Source organism: Schistocerca gregaria, chromosome 10, assembly GCF_023897955.1.
Source record: "Schistocerca gregaria isolate iqSchGreg1 chromosome 10, iqSchGreg1.2, whole genome shotgun sequence".
Classification (NCBI taxonomy): Eukaryota; Metazoa; Arthropoda; class Insecta; order Orthoptera; family Acrididae; genus Schistocerca; species Schistocerca gregaria.
The window spans coordinates 215726592-215746862 of record NC_064929.1 but is presented as its reverse complement, the minus strand read 5'-3'; the positions used below and the strand labels follow the sequence as shown (position 1 = coordinate 215746862).

At 38.9% G+C, this 20271-nt stretch overlaps 2 protein-coding genes across 9 annotated transcripts in view; one reads left to right on the top strand and one right to left on the bottom strand.

Annotated features, from left to right (window-relative positions):
* The window catches only part of LOC126293332 (SAC3 domain-containing protein 1), a 57616-nt gene extending 55782 nt beyond the window's left edge, over positions 1–1834 (bottom strand). For both annotated transcript variants that reach the window (XM_049986520.1, XM_049986521.1), the window contains exons 1-2: positions 1489–1834; positions 979–1200 (exon numbers count right to left, since the gene is read on the bottom strand). In XM_049986520.1, coding sequence (XP_049842477.1) covers positions 979–1200; positions 1489–1565 — 299 coding nt within the window. In that variant the 5' untranslated portion in view covers positions 1566–1834. The remainder of the gene's footprint in view (positions 1–978; positions 1201–1488) is intronic.
* Positions 1835–7976: 6142 nt separating this feature from the next.
* The window catches only part of LOC126293336 (alpha-(1,6)-fucosyltransferase-like), a 230171-nt gene continuing 217876 nt past the window's right edge, over positions 7977–20271 (top strand). For all 7 annotated transcript variants that reach the window (XR_007552271.1, XR_007552270.1, XM_049986529.1 and 4 more), the window contains exons 1-2: positions 7977–8126; positions 8717–8857. Coding sequence is in view for 5 of the 7 variants with exons in the window: in XM_049986529.1 (XP_049842486.1) it covers positions 8813–8857 (45 nt within the window). In the remaining 2 variants the exon portion in view is untranslated. The remainder of the gene's footprint in view (positions 8127–8716; positions 8858–20271) is intronic.

Here is a 20271-nt window from a genome sequence, read left to right as displayed (position 1 = left end):
AAATAATGGGGAGGTATTGAACAGAATTGGGGAGAAGAGGAGTTTGTGGCAGAACCTGACAAGAAGAAAGGACCGGTTGGTAGTACATGTTCTGAGGCATCAAGAGATCACAAATTTAGCGCTGGAGGGCAACGTGGAGGGTAAAAATCGTAGAGGGAGACCAAGAAATGAATACACTAAGCAGATTCAGAAGGATGTAGGTTGCAGTAAGTACTGGGAGACGAAGAAGCTTGCATAGGATAGAGTAGCATGGAGAGCTGCATCAAACTAGTCTCAGGACTGAAGACCAGAACAACAACAACAACTACTACATAGTATGAAATACAAGTTACGTAATGGACTTTGCATCAAAATAAATGTCAAAGACTAGTCCATTATGTAATATAGGTTTTCTTAATAAGGCAAAATGCGTTAAAATATAGTGCAAATCTAAACATTACGCTATGCTACAGGTCAATCTGTTAGCAAAAACTTTATTTGGTTTTCATATTTATTAGCTTCATGAATTCACAACCAATTATCACCTTTTAACTTAACCTAAATCTCTAGCTAGAGTGTACACTGGATGCCCCTCTCGCATACACATGAAGTACCGTTTATGGTGACAAAGAGATCTGTACCGGTACCCGCGGCACAGGAAAGGCTGAAAAGTGATACAATGACCGTGAATTGTGGAAGGCAACGAATGTGAAAGCCAAATATAGTTTGTGGTAATAGACTGACCCACTTGTAGTGTGGCCTACATTTTAACGCACTTTTCGTCATAAAATTACTACTACAAGATAAATTATGAAAACGTATATTAGATAATGGAACTAGTCTACAACACGTATTTTGATGCATATTATGTACTACGTAGGGTCGAATATAAACTATGAAAAATGGAAAGGAGGCCCAATACGGAAGTTGTACCCATTACCAGAAGTTGTAGTGCAAATAATGACTTACGGCTGCGTACCATCATTGCTGATGACTTACTCGGATAAGAGGTATTTTACAGTCTGGAGCAGCACCTGCGGGGGCCGGATATCGTCGGGGTCCGGTGGTCCGTGTCCAGCTGCCGGCCGACTGAAGCTTTTGATTACGCGTTTGTAGTCAGCTCGCCACCGTGACTTCATAGCTCTTCTGTTTCCAGTTACAGATTCACTTTTCCCCATCTGCACACTTTCCAACTGATGTAGCAAGCCATTTCGCTCTCGCCTAAAAGGGAAAAAATACGATGTCGCTTATTAAAATACCAAACTCTTATAATTATCAGAGAACAGTATACTGTATTCTTTTTCCTTTCTACTTGTGTGGTACAAATGGGTGCCTGACCGACGCAATGTCTCGGCCAGGTGTACAATGAGCATACAGGAGAGTAAAAGTAGGCAGCCACATAAACAGGTTGCGGTTGAACTCTAAAGGAGAGGGTTTCCAGGAAAGAAATTGTCACTCAAGATATTATTTATGAATAGCATATTGCTCGGTACTCTAGTTCGAACTCACATCCTTATTTCCTTTTCTGGACACATTGACATGCATTTCCCTCGAATGAAGGTATTCACAGTTGAGCTGCTATTCATCTTAAAATTCACATGTACTACTGCAATTCATATAAACGTGTGAAGACTACGCTCAACAATATCCAAAATTACGAAATAATAGAGTACATAATTTTTCCCCGATTCTACTGTCGCACGCCGGAACCACTCGTTCTAACATTCCCTGCGCCATGTGGTCTACGACGGTTTCATAAAAGTCAAACTCAGTTCCCCCACATGTTATGCTGTTTCATCTGCATAATACTCTCACGTGTTTACAAACACACTAAAGCTAAATAACACACGCCAGAGAAAAAGTAAACAAACCAAAGACGATATTTTTTACCCCATTCAGTCATTGCTGCGTATTAATAAAGTTTTGTTCACTCACTATCCACTTTCTTTCGTGTAGGTAAGCTTTACCCATCCCTCATAGTTTACTATTAAACTTTTATATCTTTATCTGTCTATTACATATAAACACGATTATCTTCTTGCAGGTTTTAATGCTCAAGTCATAGCACAGACTTCACTGGCAATTTTTGCAGGATTTTACTCTTGATATGAAGTGCTAGCAGCTTGTTCCTCGCCTCAGTATATTTTCTGAATTGAAATAACATTCGTATCTCCCCGAGTTGTGTTATTGCAATCATCGTATTAATACTAACAGGAACATCGGTCTTTTTGCAGCTGGTGCAGTTATGCATAACGAAACACTGTCTGAAAATAGCTGCATAACATGGAGACCAAGAGATGCATACACTAAGCAGATTCAGAAGGATGTGGGTTGCAGTAGGTACTGGGAGATGAAGAAGCTTGCACAGGATAGAGTAGCATGGAGAGCTGCATCAAACCAGTCTCAGGACTGAAAACAACAACAACAACAAGATTTCAAAGTGTCCAAAGATTGACAACATATCTTAAATGTTCAGAAATGTAAAACTGTGCACTTCAAAAACGAATAAACACAATATCCTGTGACTATAATATCAATGAGTCACTGATGCGGTCGGCCAATTCACACAGACATCTGGGTGTCAGCCATTGTAGGAATACGAAATGGAGTAATTACATAGGCTCAGGCATGGGTAAAGCAAGTGCTAGACTTCCGTTTGTTGGTAGAATACTGGGGAAGTCACTCAGTCTACAAAGGGGAATACTTACAAATCACTCGTGTGATCAGTTCTAGAATATCGCTCAAGTGCATGGGATCAATACTGAACAGGGCTAACAGGGGATGTTGAACGTATACAGAGATAAAGGGTATGAACGGTTACAGGGCTGATTTATCCATGGGAGTGTCTCAGAGATACTGTAGGAACTATACGGGAGCTCTCTTGAAGATAGATGTAAACTATCCCGAGAAAGTCTACTAACAAAGTTTCAAGAACTCGCTTTAGATTTTGTCTCTCAGACTGTACTATTTCTGTTTGTGGACAGTCGCCTCCTGTGTGTAGTGAGCTCTGCATCCATGTTTCCTGTCAGCATTCGATTGCGTGTTTCTGAATAAGTTGTCCACATTCCATATAGTTGAGCTATATTTCTAATGGTGTTCTGTTGCTTGTAGCCTGTTTTGCCAGTTGATCTCTTCTTCATTGTCTAGGATTCCAAAATGGGCTTTCACCCACGTAAAGGCGATTTGTTTCTGTCTTTTGAGGTATTCATAATACCAATAAGGAACTTGGAGTAGGTACTCATTGGTGGTTTTTGAGACTTTTATATTTGATATTGCATGAAGGGACTTTACTAGTCTGATAATATTGCATAGGATGTATAGTTCCCATTCATACACCACTGTATCGCCTTTAATATTGGGATTGTTTTGGACAAATAGGTAGAAGTAGGTGGTAATTTAAAATTTTTGACTATCTCCAGTTGTGGGCTAAATATAACTCATCCTGTGTTGTCTTCTGCTGCTGTCTTTGATCCATTTGTGAATACGTCGGTTTCCCATTGTATTGTTTCCTCCATTGGTCTTTGCATTGCTGTAAGTGTCTCCAAGACATCAGACTTTCCCTCTGTCGTTTCCATTGAGATGCGATTCCTTATGATGAAATAGTCATATTGGCAAAATCTTTGCACTTATTTCCCAAATCAGTACATGCCAAAATGCAATCAAAAGGCTTTCTGCCCCAATTTCCTGGAAAGGACAGTGCAGTCACAGAATGTGATGAACTGAAAACTGGCAGCATAATAATTTCTCTACTCTGTATCCTTCCACAAACTCTTCCTCCATATTTGGAAGGATATTTCTCACGCCTCAACTAGTAGTGTATTTGTTTGTGAGGATTTAGTCACTTCTAAGTAGGTGTATATACAGTGATACTGTAATATGCTCAGCTTCTCGACATTTTGCAAGTTGTGGATTTGTAGTATATATATCCTTAATTCAATCTGGATCGAATGATTCAGGTACTAATAAGAAATGTCCAAGTAATCCTGTTGTCTGGTGTCATTCAAAAGAATCAAATAAATGCTATAACTTGTATTATTTTATCATAGATATGTTTTAAATAATTTCTTAGTACATAACCATTCCTAGTGAAAATGACTACCAAAGATTTCTCCAGTGTCAGCATCAGGCCATTGCCCCAAAGTCAGCGACTCAGTTCTTTTGTCGATAACATAAGGATGCTCACCACCTTCTGTTTTACTTTCTCTAATATTTACAGTCCATTCATTGGTTAATGACGAAATATCTTCTACAAACTTTAGTGGAGTCCTAAATATAGTAACTTATCAAACAGTATATTTGTCTAAATATGATCATACACTTTTGTAATATCCTAAAATAGTGCTGCTCTATAGTTGATCTCACCAAAGCCAACTAACATGCTGTTTTCCCTGCATATTTTACCTCTACAGAACCCGAATTGTGATCCATCTGGTAAGAATGAAAATTCTACCCACCATTCCATTCACCTTTAATTGGTTTTTCCAATGTTTAAGCGATAAGTGACGACAGTGAGGTCGGTCTGTATGAAGTGGCTAATAAAGATTCCTTCCATTTTTTTAAAATTGAGGGCTATGATCCGTGTCTTCCAATTTGGGACCAATTCTTGATGCATCCAAATTCCATTATAGATTTCAAACAGCATTGTCAGGCATGTTTTGTATCATGGAATATGTTTTCTGATCAGTTGCTGAGGCAGTATAAGTGCTGTCTTTGATGACTGATGTCAGCTCATCAGTAGAGAACTGCATACTTAGCATATGTCAAGTTGCAGGATTTCTCCTTTGTCTTCTGAATAACTTATTGCAAATACTTGATTCGTCAATAAAATCACAGAATTCTTCTATACACTCATGTGATTGCACATCATTGACTCCAGGGGAGATAATCCTAAATACATAGACCTTTTGCCATATCCCCTACAATTTAGTACTCTTGGTCAAACTATTACAGTATTTTATCCAACCACTCTTCTTGATGGATTTCAGTATCTGCGGTCGCCCATACGATAGACACATGTGATCAATCGATCGGCTGAGGGACCCTATAGCCTAAAGCGACCAACTTTACGATATATCACTGTGAGGCATTTTGTGCATGTGAGTGGGAACTGAGGATAGGTGATTGAGTGTCTTCATTGCACTGAAATTTGAAGTGAAATGTAAGTTATTAATGTATTATTTTATTTTTAAATTCATATTTCTGACTAGAGTGACATTCTTTGATTAATTCTGCGTTTTGATTTAAAATTTATAAACATATTCACAACTTCTCATGTTAAATTTTACAATAGGCACTGCATTTCAAATTCAAGTGACGGTTTCGCTGAATCTACACTACCTTCATCAACGAAAATACTTGTTCAGTAGGTGCATTCATCCCTGGTAAACAGAGTTGTTGCTGGATGATAGCCAGACAGAATTTGTGTTAATTGTTAAGATTTTGTACACCTTAAACCACCATTGCTCTGTACTGTTATTGATCTCTTCCCGTCTATTCAGAACATCGTGATCCACATAATGTGAGATGTAGCAAACTTTCTCAAGTATGTTAGCTTCTGCTATTGTCGTTGCAGTCTTAGGCAACTGCACCATTAAATTTTGTTATGTGTACTCCACATCAGCCCATTTTAGGCATTGTTTTAGCTCATTACAACTATATGTTTCGAATTCGCTGTACTGATGAATATATTTCTGTAGGCACTGGATGCAGATGTGATAGAAGTAACATATATACCGTATAAAATAATTTCTATCGATTTGTCCACTCTCCACAAGGTTTTTTTTAGCTTATATCGTATGCTCAGGGGTATATAATCGTTTTCTAAGTGGTTTTAATAGATGATTCTCAAATACAAAAACAAATGAGAAACATCCATAATGCTAATTTTTGACTCCTTCAGTCATTTTTATGGAATCGTTAAATAATGCAGCTTGAATATGTACGAGTTTCAGCTACTTCTCTGAGCATTCATTACAGAAGAATGCATGTAGCACAGCTGAACGTTTTTCTTGCAATAAAAAGTAAGCTTTCAGTGGTACATATGTTTGCAAGATTCTCTCAACTGCTGGAAAAAAAGTGACCCATCTTGTTTTACTATGTCCCAAAATATTTTTGTACTAAATCGCCGCATCTTCGCAAAAATCTTTGAGAGCTTGCACGCACACTGTGAATGTATAAAAGTATGAATACGTCTTCGTAACAATACATTCGACGTCCACTAGTAACAAATCTACTGATATTTGTATACTGTTGTACGCAATGTGTGGTGAGCACCTCACACCAGCTACTTTTCTTCCTAAGCCTTCTTGAAGTTTGAAGAAAATGTCCTTCACATTGAACTACAGCAAAATTTTTATTTGCGTTATCGGCACAAATTCCAATCACTTTCTCTTGAAGATCATATTTTGCAAGAATTTCTATTCAAGAATCATATTTAATGACTACAGTTTCGCGAGGTAAATTGATGATATCTAGTATTTTGACATTAATTCCACTGATAGGATGAATGTACTGCGCTTGCATTGGAAATATTTGTACGTTCTTAGCATTTGAAATATCTGTACGTGTACATATAAATGGGACATTATTAAGTTCTGTCTTCAATCTGTCTAAAGACTATAGCGCAATCACCTCTTTACAATTGCTCGTACTTAGTTTTGCCGCAGCGAAACTTCTATTCAAATCCTTTTTGAATTAATTTACAAGTGCACTCCACAGATCTAAGACTCAGTCTCTGACTTACCGCTTTGAAGGTCCACAAACTCTTGCAAGTTCTCGATCGCCGTATTTTTCTCGTCGAAAGTGAACTGCACCATACTCCAAAAGGTGCTGAACACTACTGTAAAAAAGAGAACACTTTCTACAAGTCTTCTGTGTATTTACAACTTCGCTTATTCGCTGTCGGCGGCATTCCCAACTAATACAAGCAGATTACTTCATCAAAGTGGCCAACACAGACACAAGTTAACAATGTCGTGTCAGCGCGTGGACTAAATTAAATCTCAAACAATGGCTTTTCGCCGAAGGTCGTTGTTACAGACCTGTCCAGCCTCAGTGGTTCAGCAGTGTTTGTTATTTTGTTATGCTAACCACATTGTATTACAAAACCCTAAATTCAGTTTCATTTTCTTTTCTATAAGTAAGTACCGCATTCCAAGAGGGCCTTTATAAATCACTTTCAAGAATGCATGTTACATCTATGTGGAATTTATTTGCTCGTCACTGCCTAGTATGAGGCACGCGCAGCCATAGTTTGCTGGCACTAGTGCCAGCATTTTTCCTCTCACATTTCCGCTCCAAGCAAAGTCAAGTAATTTGATCTGAACATCCCACGCGTAATAGACTAATCGGTCAACTTTTCGCGGAGCTGTACTGGTTAAAAAGTTGTTATGCTGTGTTTCATTCTTTTTCGTTTTCACTTGACAACGTATGCTATTGCAAATAGTCAAACAGAGATTCTGTATTAGATTACATTTACTTTCGTTCCCATTGATCGGTATTAACAAGTCGATCGATACTTCCTACGAAGTATGAAAATAAAATATGATTGATGGAATGGGAAAATTACAAAAATGTGGGACGTGTTAGACGTTTTGCGGGCCTTTTTTGGTTAATTCTTCCAGTGCGTTATTAGAGGTTCTATTGATGTACGGTCCCGCAGAACCTGGGACAGTTAGGTGCCTTTAGCCTCATTTAACGCAACGTTTATTCCGCTCGCAGTGACAGCAGATGAACTTTTGTGGGACGGTTGCCACGACAGTGCAACAAACGACATAATTTGTTGGTCAAAACAGGGTATGTGATAGGTCGGTAGACAAACTGGTGCATGTATAGGTTCTTTAACAGCACAAAAGTTGATTGGCAGAAATAAAATCCAACATGCCAGTTTTTCAGTTCACATCAGGGACGTGTCAACCACTCCTTTTTTCGAAGCATAATGTTGGCAATGCGTCAGTCCCCTTAGCCAATGGGAAGACAGTTTTAGGTAGCCAATGAGAGACGAGGAACGAGGAAATATTCGAAGCACTGGAATTGAAATTATTCGACAGTCTACAGAGGTTACTCGTAGTTTCGTTGAAGTTTCAGCTCAATATGTTCGACATTATTTCTAATGATTGATTTTGAATGGAGGTTGTAGCGAAATATAGGTTTGTAATGTAGCCCAAGATTCTAATTATTGAATTGCTTTCCTGGTTAACTATAATTGTAGCTCAGACGCAACTACTTGAAGTTTCGTAGTTACAGAAGTTCAGTGCGTTCACAGCTTTTATAATATATTACGTTTATATGTACGTAGTAGATAATATTTGTTACTAAGAAAATACGCCGGATCGATGTTGTATCTCGGAGCTATAAATAAGTTTTAGCATTTAGTTTTACGAAAATACCAATAATTTTGTGTTCACAAAACTACTCATTGAATATCGTCAAACTACTTCGTTTTATCTCGATATTGCAGTAGCTGTGAACGAACCTAACCACCGTTTGTGTGACAATAAATGATCTTAAAATCTAAATTAGCAAATTTCATATTATCTCGTAAAATAAGTTTCATTGTGGTGTGCATAATATTTAAGCGTAAAACCTACTCCTAAATTATGTAACTGATTTGGCCCAAAATAATTCTTAATTTGAAACAGTTTTGTACGAAAATCACTTACGTGTTATCTTTCATGATCATAGCATGCCAACTAAATACCGTAAGTGTTATTTTGAACAAATGTACAAACTATTGCAGGATGATGGAGGCTCCAGCCTTCACACAACAGTCCTGATTTGTGTTTTCTATGGTTTCTCAGAAATAATTCAGAAAATTTCGGATTGTTTCTACTATATGGCCACAGCCAGCTACCTTTACCATCCTTGTCATACTATACCCGTAAGTATGCAAATGTCTGTGTATGTAAATTGCTTTGTTTTTTTTTCTTAAATTGTAATGCCATGTTATGTACAGTATTCATTCTAAGAGTGTCACTTATGGAAATGCAGTGATTGTCACCTTTGCTACACAGTATTTGATAAGCAGTAGCTTATCTTCGAACTAGATGCTGCCTTGGCAGCAGTGCAGGAAGAGTTGGCAGTTTTGGGAGCTGCAGTCGGCTGTAGTGATATTAGACCTGGTCCAGGTGACTGGATTAACATAAAGCCTTCTAAATCGGTGCAGAGATCTAAGTCATACTGCAAGTCTGTTAGCTTCAGTCTAGCCGTCTCCAGTGGCTTCAGTTCTTTGGGGACTGAGTTACTTAGTTTTATGTTCCATGGATCATTTGAAAAATTGTTATGATGTGGAGCAAGTCCTTTTACGTTGTTGTTACACATCCCTATTACATGAAGAAACTTTCAGTTTGATTTAAAATTTGTTTTCTGCCTATGTGACATTTCATGTCGTACAGTAAGTGACGAAAAATTTTGGAGGCACAATTATGCACTTCTTGCACTAAGGACAACCATAATGTGGAGTAATAGATTTCATTTTTCTGTCTGGTATTGTGATTGTATGTGTCATTGCTCCTGTTTTACTGCAGTGGATTAGTTACATTAAACTTCATGAAGGAATGGATATACTATCAGGCAGTAGTGAAAATGCATACCTCCTCAAACAGATGTCTAGGACATGATCATGGATGAGCATCACAAATTACTCTCACAGGACTTTTTTGAGCAATACAATGAACACTTTCTTTCTCAAAGATGAGTTATCCTAGAACATTATTATATATGATGACATTAAATGACTTGTCTCTCCCCAAGATTTGCAATGATTTGAAGTGGAAATATGGCAGAACTAAGTTCCAAAATTGTTTTTTCCAGTTTAAATTCTCACCAATATGGGCATCTAAAAACTCTGAAGTTTCCAGCCAAGTTATTCTCTCCCTGTCTGGATGTCAGGACTAGTTAAAAATCTGCAGAAAAGTAGTGCACAGGTATAGTGTAGCATTTTTAAGTTAAGTGCAATGTCCATTGATGTCATCTGTGATTTATCCTCTTCAGAGAAGGTTCTTGAAAAAGATCATATAATGGTAGGAGGTCCAGTCAACAGTTTGGATGGCAAAACAGTTTAGAATGACAACAGGCCCATTGTTGAGAATGCTTCATACTAGTGTGAAGATTGTGTCACTCTTTGATTGTTGGGCATGAATTGTTCTGTGGAATGAGTAAATGCAGAACTTTTAAGATTGCTCACTGGAAATGGATCCCTGATCCCTCATTTGTTCACATCGTACTAACCATTGTTTCTGACAGCTTCTGGTAAGAGGCTACTTGCAGGGCTTATTGTTTGAAAACATCTAACTAGTGCAGTATCCATCCTATTCCAGTGATTACCATTGTATTCCCTACGTCATTCTTAGGATAAATTCACCTGAAAGACAGAGTAAATATGGTTTCCATTCAAACAGGTAAATCAAATACTGCAGCTTGGACAAAGCCAAGGAAGTTAATGTAGCTATATTTAGTGTCTTTCCTCAAAACATTAGAAATATTACTAAGAACTAATTTCTCATACCCATACAGGATACCAAGAGGATAGGTGTAAATCCAGAAGTGGTCCATTCATATCTTCATATCATGTTCTATAGATCCCATCAAGAAAGATAGCCTTCACAGTTGTGGAATGAGCCAGGATATGAGTTGTTAAGACAAGGAAATTGTAGAGACTCAGCATGCTTATTGCTTTACCTCTAAATTATCATAACACTGCTTAACACTTCTCATGCTTATGTCAGCTAAATTTAATTGTTTAGTCTAAATCAGAAAGAAATCTGCTTCTTTGAATAAAGGGCTGGTGCCATCTAAAGTGCACTGTATATCTGCTAGTTATCTGGCTTTGATAACTGTGACATATGTTAATGATATATTTCAATATGTTATGCGAGTCGTTCTTTATCGTAACATCAGTCTTTTAATGACTTAGTATGACTTCTGGTTTTATGTATGTGACATAAAAGAATGCGACAAGCACAGCATGTAAAATGACATAACAAGTGTGCTTGATAATGGATTAAGGCAGAAAGTAGCTAATAGCTTTATTTTAATAAACCATAATACAGCCTAAAATGGAAAAATGGCTCTGAGCACTATGGGACTCAACTGCTGTGGTCATCAGTCCCCTAGAACTTAGAACTACTTAAACCTAACTAACCTAAGGACATCACACACATCCATGCCCGAGGCAGGATTCGAACCTGCGACCGTAGCAGTCGCACAGTTCCGGACTGCGTGCCTAGAACCGCGAGACCACCGCGGCCGGCCCTTAAAATGGACAATGCATTCTTTTATTAATTAGTAGAAAGTTGGGTAATGAGATGTTTTCAATTATCTTTTGAAATGGCACACACTCCTAGTTTCTTTCTTCATGTTGTATGGAAACTTGTGGAATCTCTTGCCACCAGAGTATGTAACTGTATTTGCAATTAAACAAGAAGGCAAATTCTACTGAAAATTAGTGTTTTGTAATTGTATTGTGATTGTGTAACACACAGCGATGATGATGATGATGATGATGATGATGATGATGATGATGATGATGATAATTATTCCTCATGACTCTATAATCTGATGTAAGTCTTTCAATGTTAAAGACAGGCAGAAATATTCCATGTCCTGACCAGAGTTTGATACCACAGCCACTCAAAATCTTAGGCCTAGACATTGCCGTTAAACCATCAGGCCCAGTGCAGTCTAGCTGAAACTAATTTGGTTATCAGTGACAAAAACCATTCTTCAAGATGTATTCTTGTTGGTCTGTTAATACTGGTGTTCACTGCTGGAGAGTACTTAACCATGGTACAATTTCTGTGAATGTGACCTGTTCGTTGTATGCTCATAATTACCTCTACCTTAAGTCTTCTCTTGCTGCACTAATGTCACTGCTCGAAGTTGTATTCCCGCTATGTGTTGGCACTCGCAGCTATATTGAACTTCTTCACCACCTGAAAGACAGCGCTGTAATAATGGAAAATTAAGTTTGCCACCTACTGGCTATGAAATCTCATAAAAACTTCTTTTCAAAATCTTTGTTTTTGACAGCCTCATAACACTTTTACATATCAATTAAATATTCACTTTTAAGCTCTTATTAAACAAAATTGTCAACAGACATATTGTTGGTATCACAAATCCAAGAAGTAATTAATTAATTCCATGCAGTCTCCTTTTGTTTTTCATTTTGGAATGACAGCGATCGTCATGCTGACCTCATCTTCTTTGGCATCCATGGCACGCACTCCCAAGTCGTGACATAGTGTAAATGTCTCCTTCGCCACCAGTAAAACACTTGCCCTCCATTGCATCGTGTGGCTTTACTGTGCTTACAGTTGGGTTTTGCATCTGCATATAAATAAAAGATTTATCCACAGTATGTGTCCTTTCCTCTGCCACTACTGGCATAAATCAGAATTTCTACATAACCATCTCCAATTGGCACAACAGAAAGGCAGCGAGACATGTTGCTACCTTCAATAGCAACATGTACCACCATATTATCTACTTTAGATACTACTCTAACTGCTCATTTTTGCTGAATAAATACTTTGTTTGCTTGAAGTACACAATCCTAGAAGATAATTCCATACAGCAGCAGCAAGTGAAAATATGCAAAAAAAGGCACAAAACCCTGAACTGAGCTTTTTGTTTAGTTTATCTACATATTGACTGCATTTTAACTTCTTCAGCAATTGGACCCCAAGGAACTTTACACATGACGTGTTGTTCAGTGTATAACCATATGTAGGTATATGTGACACGACAGGGCAGGCATTCTCGCGAAAATTGTTAAAGAATTTAAATAAGAAAGTCACGCATGAAGAAGGATAAGAGCTAGACTTGAGGAATTTACCCATTGTACATCTGGAAGAATGGCTGGAAAAACATGTACATAAAATGATTACTAGCAGAGTATATAGAGGAAGAGATCATCAGTACAAAATAAGTGTGTGATTATTGAACAACAGAGGAGATAAATACATACACGTTAGTAGAGGAATAAAGAAGTTGAACAGTTTACCTGGAGATGTCTGTTATACAATCCAAGAATACATCATGAAATTTAAATACTTTAGTGGCAAAATGCCACCAGCACATTACAGGCAATAGATATGGCTAGTGTTAGTTTTACAGTGAATCATTGCATAATAATGCTAGGGATATAATGTAATTTTGTGATCTAAGGGTTTCATTTTACTTCTCTATCAACAGCTGTATTTGCAAGCAGATAAAAATAAAGGAAAGGAGTAGGTGAGAAATCATGACTCAAAGCCAAAGAGGACTTTGTGGCATTGCAGTGGTGAAAGTTGAAAATTTGTGCCAGACCAGGACTCGAACCTAAATGCTCAGATAGTCAGGAAGAGTTGTCTTAACCATCCTGTCCGACTTAAATTCTCAACTGATCACATGCTGCATTGCAGCGTCTCTTCCATTCACACTGAAATGCATGTCATGAAGCCATCATGCTTGATTATATTAACATAATTAAATGTTGTCTGCTGAGTCAGGTGTCTGAATGACAGTAATTCTGCAATATATATCTGTGCTCAAAAATACAGGAACGATCACTTATCGCGTATGGCATATGATGCCAATTTACAGTTCACACTTATGTTTGGCACTTTTGGTGCTCAGACTCTATTATTATTTATGAAGACAGTAACTGTCCTCGAAAGAACAGAATACTGTTGATGACCGTGCAGCTATTCCCTGGAATAAATGATGACTAAATGAAACTCTCAGCTGCCGACAGGTGTTGCTGATATACCTCGATGTGGACAGCTAAAAATGTGCCCCGACCTGGACTCGAACCCGGGATCTCCTGCTTACATGGCAGATGCTCTATCCATCTGAGCCACCGAGGGTACAGATGAATAGTATGACTGCAGGGACTTATCCCTTGCATGCTTCCCGTGAGACTCACATTCCCAACTATCCACAATTTTACATGTGTAATGTCCCTTATAGACATTTGCCCATTCACTCATTACTCGCGTACGCTTCAGCAATTCTCGTAAGAGTTTGGGCAACTTTTGCGCATTCGCACAGACGAAGGTCAGTGGCTTGGTAGCCTTTAACTATATATATGAAGACAGTAACTGTTCTCGAAAGGACAGAATACTGTTGACGACCGTGAGGCTTTTCTCTGGAATAAATGATGACTAACTGAAACCCTCAGCTGTCCACATCGAATTATATCAACATCTGTCGGCAGCTGAGGGTTTGATAGTCAATCTATTATTATTGACAGACATTATTCATGCCTCTCCCACTGTGTGCAAATATCAGTACATCAAGCAATGTGTGCTTTACAGTGTACATAAAGACCCTACACATACAGCAGTTCCTAAATAATTAGGTTTTTGGAGACAAATTTCCATCAAAGTTTTGGCATCATCTTTGAAATTTCTGACGTAACCCTATGCAGCTCTTGTTTTTATTCTCGCAATCCAGTACCTGAGTCTTGGCTCTGGCACTGGCTACAACAGTGCACAAGTGAAACTCGGGTGCTGTCTAGGAAATGTTAATCAACTGTCATCCACATTTAAAAATGTAGTAGTTTCCATAAACAGTGACAATGACTCTTCACATTGACCATTGCTGACAGTATTTTGCAAAATATCAATTTGTGTCCCCTCAAACTGATAATAGCATCACAGCAATAGTCTCACCTGACACTACTAGAAGGCAGCAGCTTCTGCTAGCAGAGCAGATCCATGTGCTGGAGCAAGAAGTGCTCTCCAGTGGTCGCTCAAAGAAGTGATGGAAAAAACGTTGCCAAACACCCGCAGCAGCAAGTGCTGTAGTGCCTACGAATGAGCTTCAGACGGCTGTTGGTACAGAGGGGAACTCTAGCAATAATGTGCATTTCTCTTTGCACTTACAAACGACAGTAATGACTGGGTTTGGCCCAGCTGGCCAGTGTTCCAAGAAGCTCTGCCTATTCTCCAACAGTGACAAAATTGATGTTTTTGGGAACAAATGTGACCAACCAATAGCTATTGCCAAATCAGTCAAGGGATCTGCCTTCATACCCAGCACTGGCAGTGTCAATATTTACAAAACTCGGTAGTGACAAAACATTCCAGGTACTTCTTGAGGATCATGCTGATTATATGTCACAGTCACTTGTACCATGTGCATACTTCATTGGATCAGGATAAGATGTCAGAGCACTGCCAATGAATCAAGATGAACAAACATAAGCTGACTCTTGGCTTAGAGCTGCTAATAACACCAAAATTTCTACATTTGGGAAATGAACTGTGATTGTGAACTTAGGCTTTGGGTGACCATTACAATGGACTTTTCTTCTAGCTGATGTCACAAGAACCCATTCTTGGCACTCATTTCTTCCACCATTATAACATTTCCACATGGCATGCACAAATCCATATGGGGTTTGAGGCAGTTTATGTATGGCTTGGTAAAGCAAGCAGCTTACATCCTCTGCACTGCACCGTACCTTGTGGCACACCACATCATAGTGCGGTTCACTGCTCTCCTGCACAAGATCCCGTGGCAACCAATGTAGATTCTAATGGTTCCAGGTCTTATGCCCACAACTACATCTCGAACGATTCTCATATTTTAAAGCATGCTTTCTGTTATTTGAAAGACAAGTTATCATCAATAAAGGAAGGAAAAAACCACTTCTACTGGAAATAAATGGTTAAATTCCAAAATTTGTATGAAGTACAGAGATTTTTCTCTGCCCCAGCTTGCATCAGCATCTTGAATGTCTCTGGTCACGACTGCTAAAGAATCAACCTACACGTAGTTCTGTTACTTCACATAGTGCGAAACATCACTTTCAGACTACTCCCAGAGCTCCTGTAACTTTAAAGTCTCACAAGCTATCGCCATTACAACCTTGATCCACAGACAATATTGTGTTTTCAAACGTTACTGTGACTCGACGTCATGCTTGGGACAAATGACACCTTCCTCTTCAACACAGCCTTTGCCACCACTGAACACTGTCCATAGATCGCAGAAGCCATCACAAGTCTGTACCTGTGTCAGGTGCCACACTACAGATTCTCCTAGGACACCAGCTCAACCCTACCAGTGGGGAGAGGCTGAGTGGTGGTGGGAGCTGCATTGCAACTGTTATCCAAATGCTAAGATAATTGCTGAAGGGATACACCGTGTAACTCTTTTGTACTGTTGTCTTTATGCCCTGCCTTATGTCATACTTATGTCATTGATGTTTCATGTCATCTCATGTTGTATGCTTTTGCCAGTGCGCAATAATAAATTGCAATATTTCACCTGTGGCAGCTACTGTGACTTAACTTTCCTGGGCTAATATGACTCTGACTCCACATTTTTAACAGAGTAATAATGTATGCTACACTCCAGATTTATATTTTGTGTAACTGATTTATTCATCAAAATACAGCTTCCTACTGAATGGTTCTCTTTAATGAAATAAAAATGTGAGTTCGTCTGGTAAGAATGTCCCATTTTCAACTTAACTAGCAGCACACATTTGATGATAGTCTCCTTTTAGCATTCTCAAATTAGTAAGTGCACTTATACACCAATTCTTCTAAACCAAAGTTCTGATGCATAAACCAAAGGCCTCATACAACAAAATACTGTTACATATTCCAACAGTCAGTCACATTCACAAGTATATGTTCATAATCTGTCACTTGGGTGCACTCCTATGGTCGTAAGCAAATGTCCACTCACATATCAGAAAAAACCAAACCAGCTTTCTCTGTATGGTGGCCATAATATAAACTTTTCTTGTATTTTCGAGCAGCTCCAAAGAGCACATCTCCCACCACTGTTCCTACCAATGTCACCAACCTTTAGTCAACAGAATCTCAAGCAGCTCCCCACCACATAATGCACTTTTTGGAATGCCATCATTGTAGTTGAAATAGAATGAAAATGAACTTGAAATGTAAATGAAATTGAACCACCATTGATAAACTAATAATTCCGCACTTAATTTTTTGTGTGTTGCATGAAACAATATTTGATACCACATCTACAGACACTTACTATTCCATGAAACACAGATCTGTGATTTAAATAAAATAGAAAGGAACTTCCACATGGGAAAAATATATTAAAAACAAAGATTGCAAGACTTACCAAGTGGGAAAACACCGATAGACAGGCACAATAAACAAACACACAAAATTACTTGCTTTAGCAAGCGGCGGTTGCTTTGTCAGGAAAGAGGGAAGGAGAAGGAAAGATGAAAGGATGTGGGTTTTAAGGGAGAGGGTAAGGAGCCATTCCAATCCCGGGAGTGGAAAGACTTACCGTATATACGCACGCACACACGCGCAGCCAATAAATTGTGGTCAGAGTTCACATCTGCCCTTGGGGACATCTTACAATTTACAATCTGTAATCAAAATCTCTTTCTTACCATTATATAATCAATCTGAAATCTTCCGGTGTCTTCAGGTCTCTTTTGTGTGTACAATGTTCTTTCATGGTTTTTAAGCCAAGTGTCAGTGATGATTAAATTAGGCTCTGTCCAAAATTCTACCAGGCAGCTTTCTTTTTAATGCCCCTATAGTATGTTAATATCTTTCCAAAGCACCTTGTAGATAGCATTAGTGTTAGTTTATTTCCTGATTGATCATTTTTTAGGAACAGTATCTGTTGGCACTTTATGAATTGTTATAATTATTGATGTCAATCAAGATTATTCGTGCTCTGTTTTGTTTTTAGTTCAGTTTTCTAATTGTCACTGTCAAAATTACTGACACAATTATGAATAAATTGCTCCTGGGGAATATTTTTTACCTACGTTTCATGACTTACTAACATTGTTGTTGGATGCTTGCTGTATTTAATATAAAAGAAAACTCTATGATTTCAGATCATAAAGTCAAAAAAATGAATAAGCATACTAATACTCAGTAAGATTAATATTGATTATTTATTAATTCATACAATTATTGTAAAAATACATTCGGTTTAAAGGAGACCATTTGGCAAAAAGCAGAAGTGTTGAGCAGTCGATAGGCACATGCAAAGAAGGAAAACTTAATAGCTTTTCGAGTTATCCTTTGATGAGCTACAGTAAAATACAAAAACACCCACACTCTTACAGATTCATACACATGCATATGTACCCACAGGGTGCCAGCTTGATTGATAGTGCCAGTGCTATTTTGCACCAGGTGACTGGTTGCGGTGGTGATAGTATTGGTTGGGTGGGTACAGGGAGAGGCAGGAAGAGGGCCTGGGATGGGTGGCTAGGAGCTTGGAGGAAAGTGGCCCGATTGCCATCTAGGAACATGGAAGAAACAATTGCCAAGTATATGGGTTGGTCTGGTTATAACTGGTGTTGGGAAGCAACACATGCTGGAGGTTGCATGGGGATGCAATAAGGAAGAGGGTGTTAGGACAGAGAAAGGGCAAACTGTTGGATGGAGTTTGTGGGAACCGTAGGGTACCGGAGTTTGAGGTCAGGACAATTGCAGGAGCTGAGGATGTGTTCTAAGGATAGCTCACATCTGTGCAGGTCAGAGAAGCTTGTGGCAGAGGAAAGGTTCCAGATGGGACAGGTAGTGAAGCAGCCATTGAAATTGAGCATGTTGTGCCACTGGGCAGCCAATTATGTTCTTGACAGCAGTTTGGTAGTGGCAATTCATCCTGGTAGAAGATTGGTTGGTAGCCATCCCAACATAAAAGGCTGTGCAGTGCTTGCAGAATAGTTGCTGTATGAAATGGCTGTTTTCATAAGTGACTCGGCCTCTGATGGTGTGGATAAGCACTCAGCAGAACTGGAGTAGGAGGTGCCTGGTGTGGGTGGATTGGGCAGGTCTTGCAGTTTGGTCTGCCACAGGAATATGATTCCTGTGGAAAGGGCTTCTGAGTGGGAGTGGCATAGGAATGCACTAAGGTGTTGTTGTGTGGGCAATGGAACACCACTTTAGGAAGCGCAGGAAGGATTTTGGGTAGGATGGGTCTCACTTCGGGAAAGAGAGAGATAATCATAGCTCTAGTGAAGGATCTGATTCAGATGTTTCATTCAGAGGTGATAATAGCTGATGAGGGGAATGCACCTTTGTGGCTGATTACTGGTGTTGGTGGGAGGATTTGGGGTATGTAAGGAAATCTGTTTGTGGGCTGGATTTTTTGGGGGGGAGGGGAGGGGGGAGTATTGGCTGTCAAAAGATCTTTGTGAGACCTTAAACGTACTGGGGATGTGTTGTCCACAGGTGGCTTGGTTACGTGGGTTGGATTTTTGTGGTGTGGAAGGTGGTGACATAAACAGTGAAAAATAGGGGTTCAGGAGGTAGAGGTGAGGATGGTGGAAAGATGGTGAAGGAAGTGGTTAGTATCATTAATGTTAGAGGCTAGGTTTCAGGCTAGTGGGTGGAGGTGTTGGTCAACGAGAGCAGAAATTCTTCCAGAGGGACCACAATAACTGGCTACAATGGGCCACCCAAGATTGTTGGATTTGGAGATTATGTGGAAGTATGCAGTGTGGGGTGCTGTTGGCATGAGGAGCAAGATAATTTTGGGTGTGCAAATATGCTCCATAAAATGAATAATGATGCCTGGATAAAGTTTGATGCTACATTCCACCTTTCACACGAAAAACATACAAAATTTGTTTTGATGCAAACAAAACAGTTGTATTCTTGCTTATTCCACCTCCACCATAGAAAACAATTGTGCTCCATTAAATAGAAACTGGGCACAGAGGAATGTCTCTGCAACCTAAAAGTGCAACTGGTTGTGTATTCTTCTGAACATGACAACCCGCAGTGTTAAATTAATAGTGACTTATTTAGATTCACTCATTTCTATAACTTTTTTGGAGACTGTTGTAAATTTATCTTTTTAACTGATTAGTATTTAGTGAATACGCATAATCCCCATGTCCAGTTTTCTTCTACTGTCATCAAAGAATTTTCGACATATCTGAAGTGCATGTACCGTATAAAGGGCCAGTTGAAGAACATTTTTCTGCACAAGTGACTTATCGTGCTCCTCCCCCCTTCCCTCACCACATTTGCCACTGTGGACTTTCATCCGTCTAAGTTTCCACTACTAATTGTGATATACAGTACATAAAAATTTTGCACTGAGGTTATGCTGTCAGCTTGGTGCCCTAGGCATCTGCGATTAGTTGTGGTATGTGCTGTACAGAATTCTTAGTTATGATGCGGCGCCTCTCTGTTTGGCACTCCAGTTCTCTATTTGTCACCTGTGTCACGAACTGGTCTTTTCTGTATGGTATTCGTAACATAATTGTTAGACATTTTCCGAATAGAGAATACAAATTTTAAAAATTAACCATTTGCAGAGATGGCGAGTTCA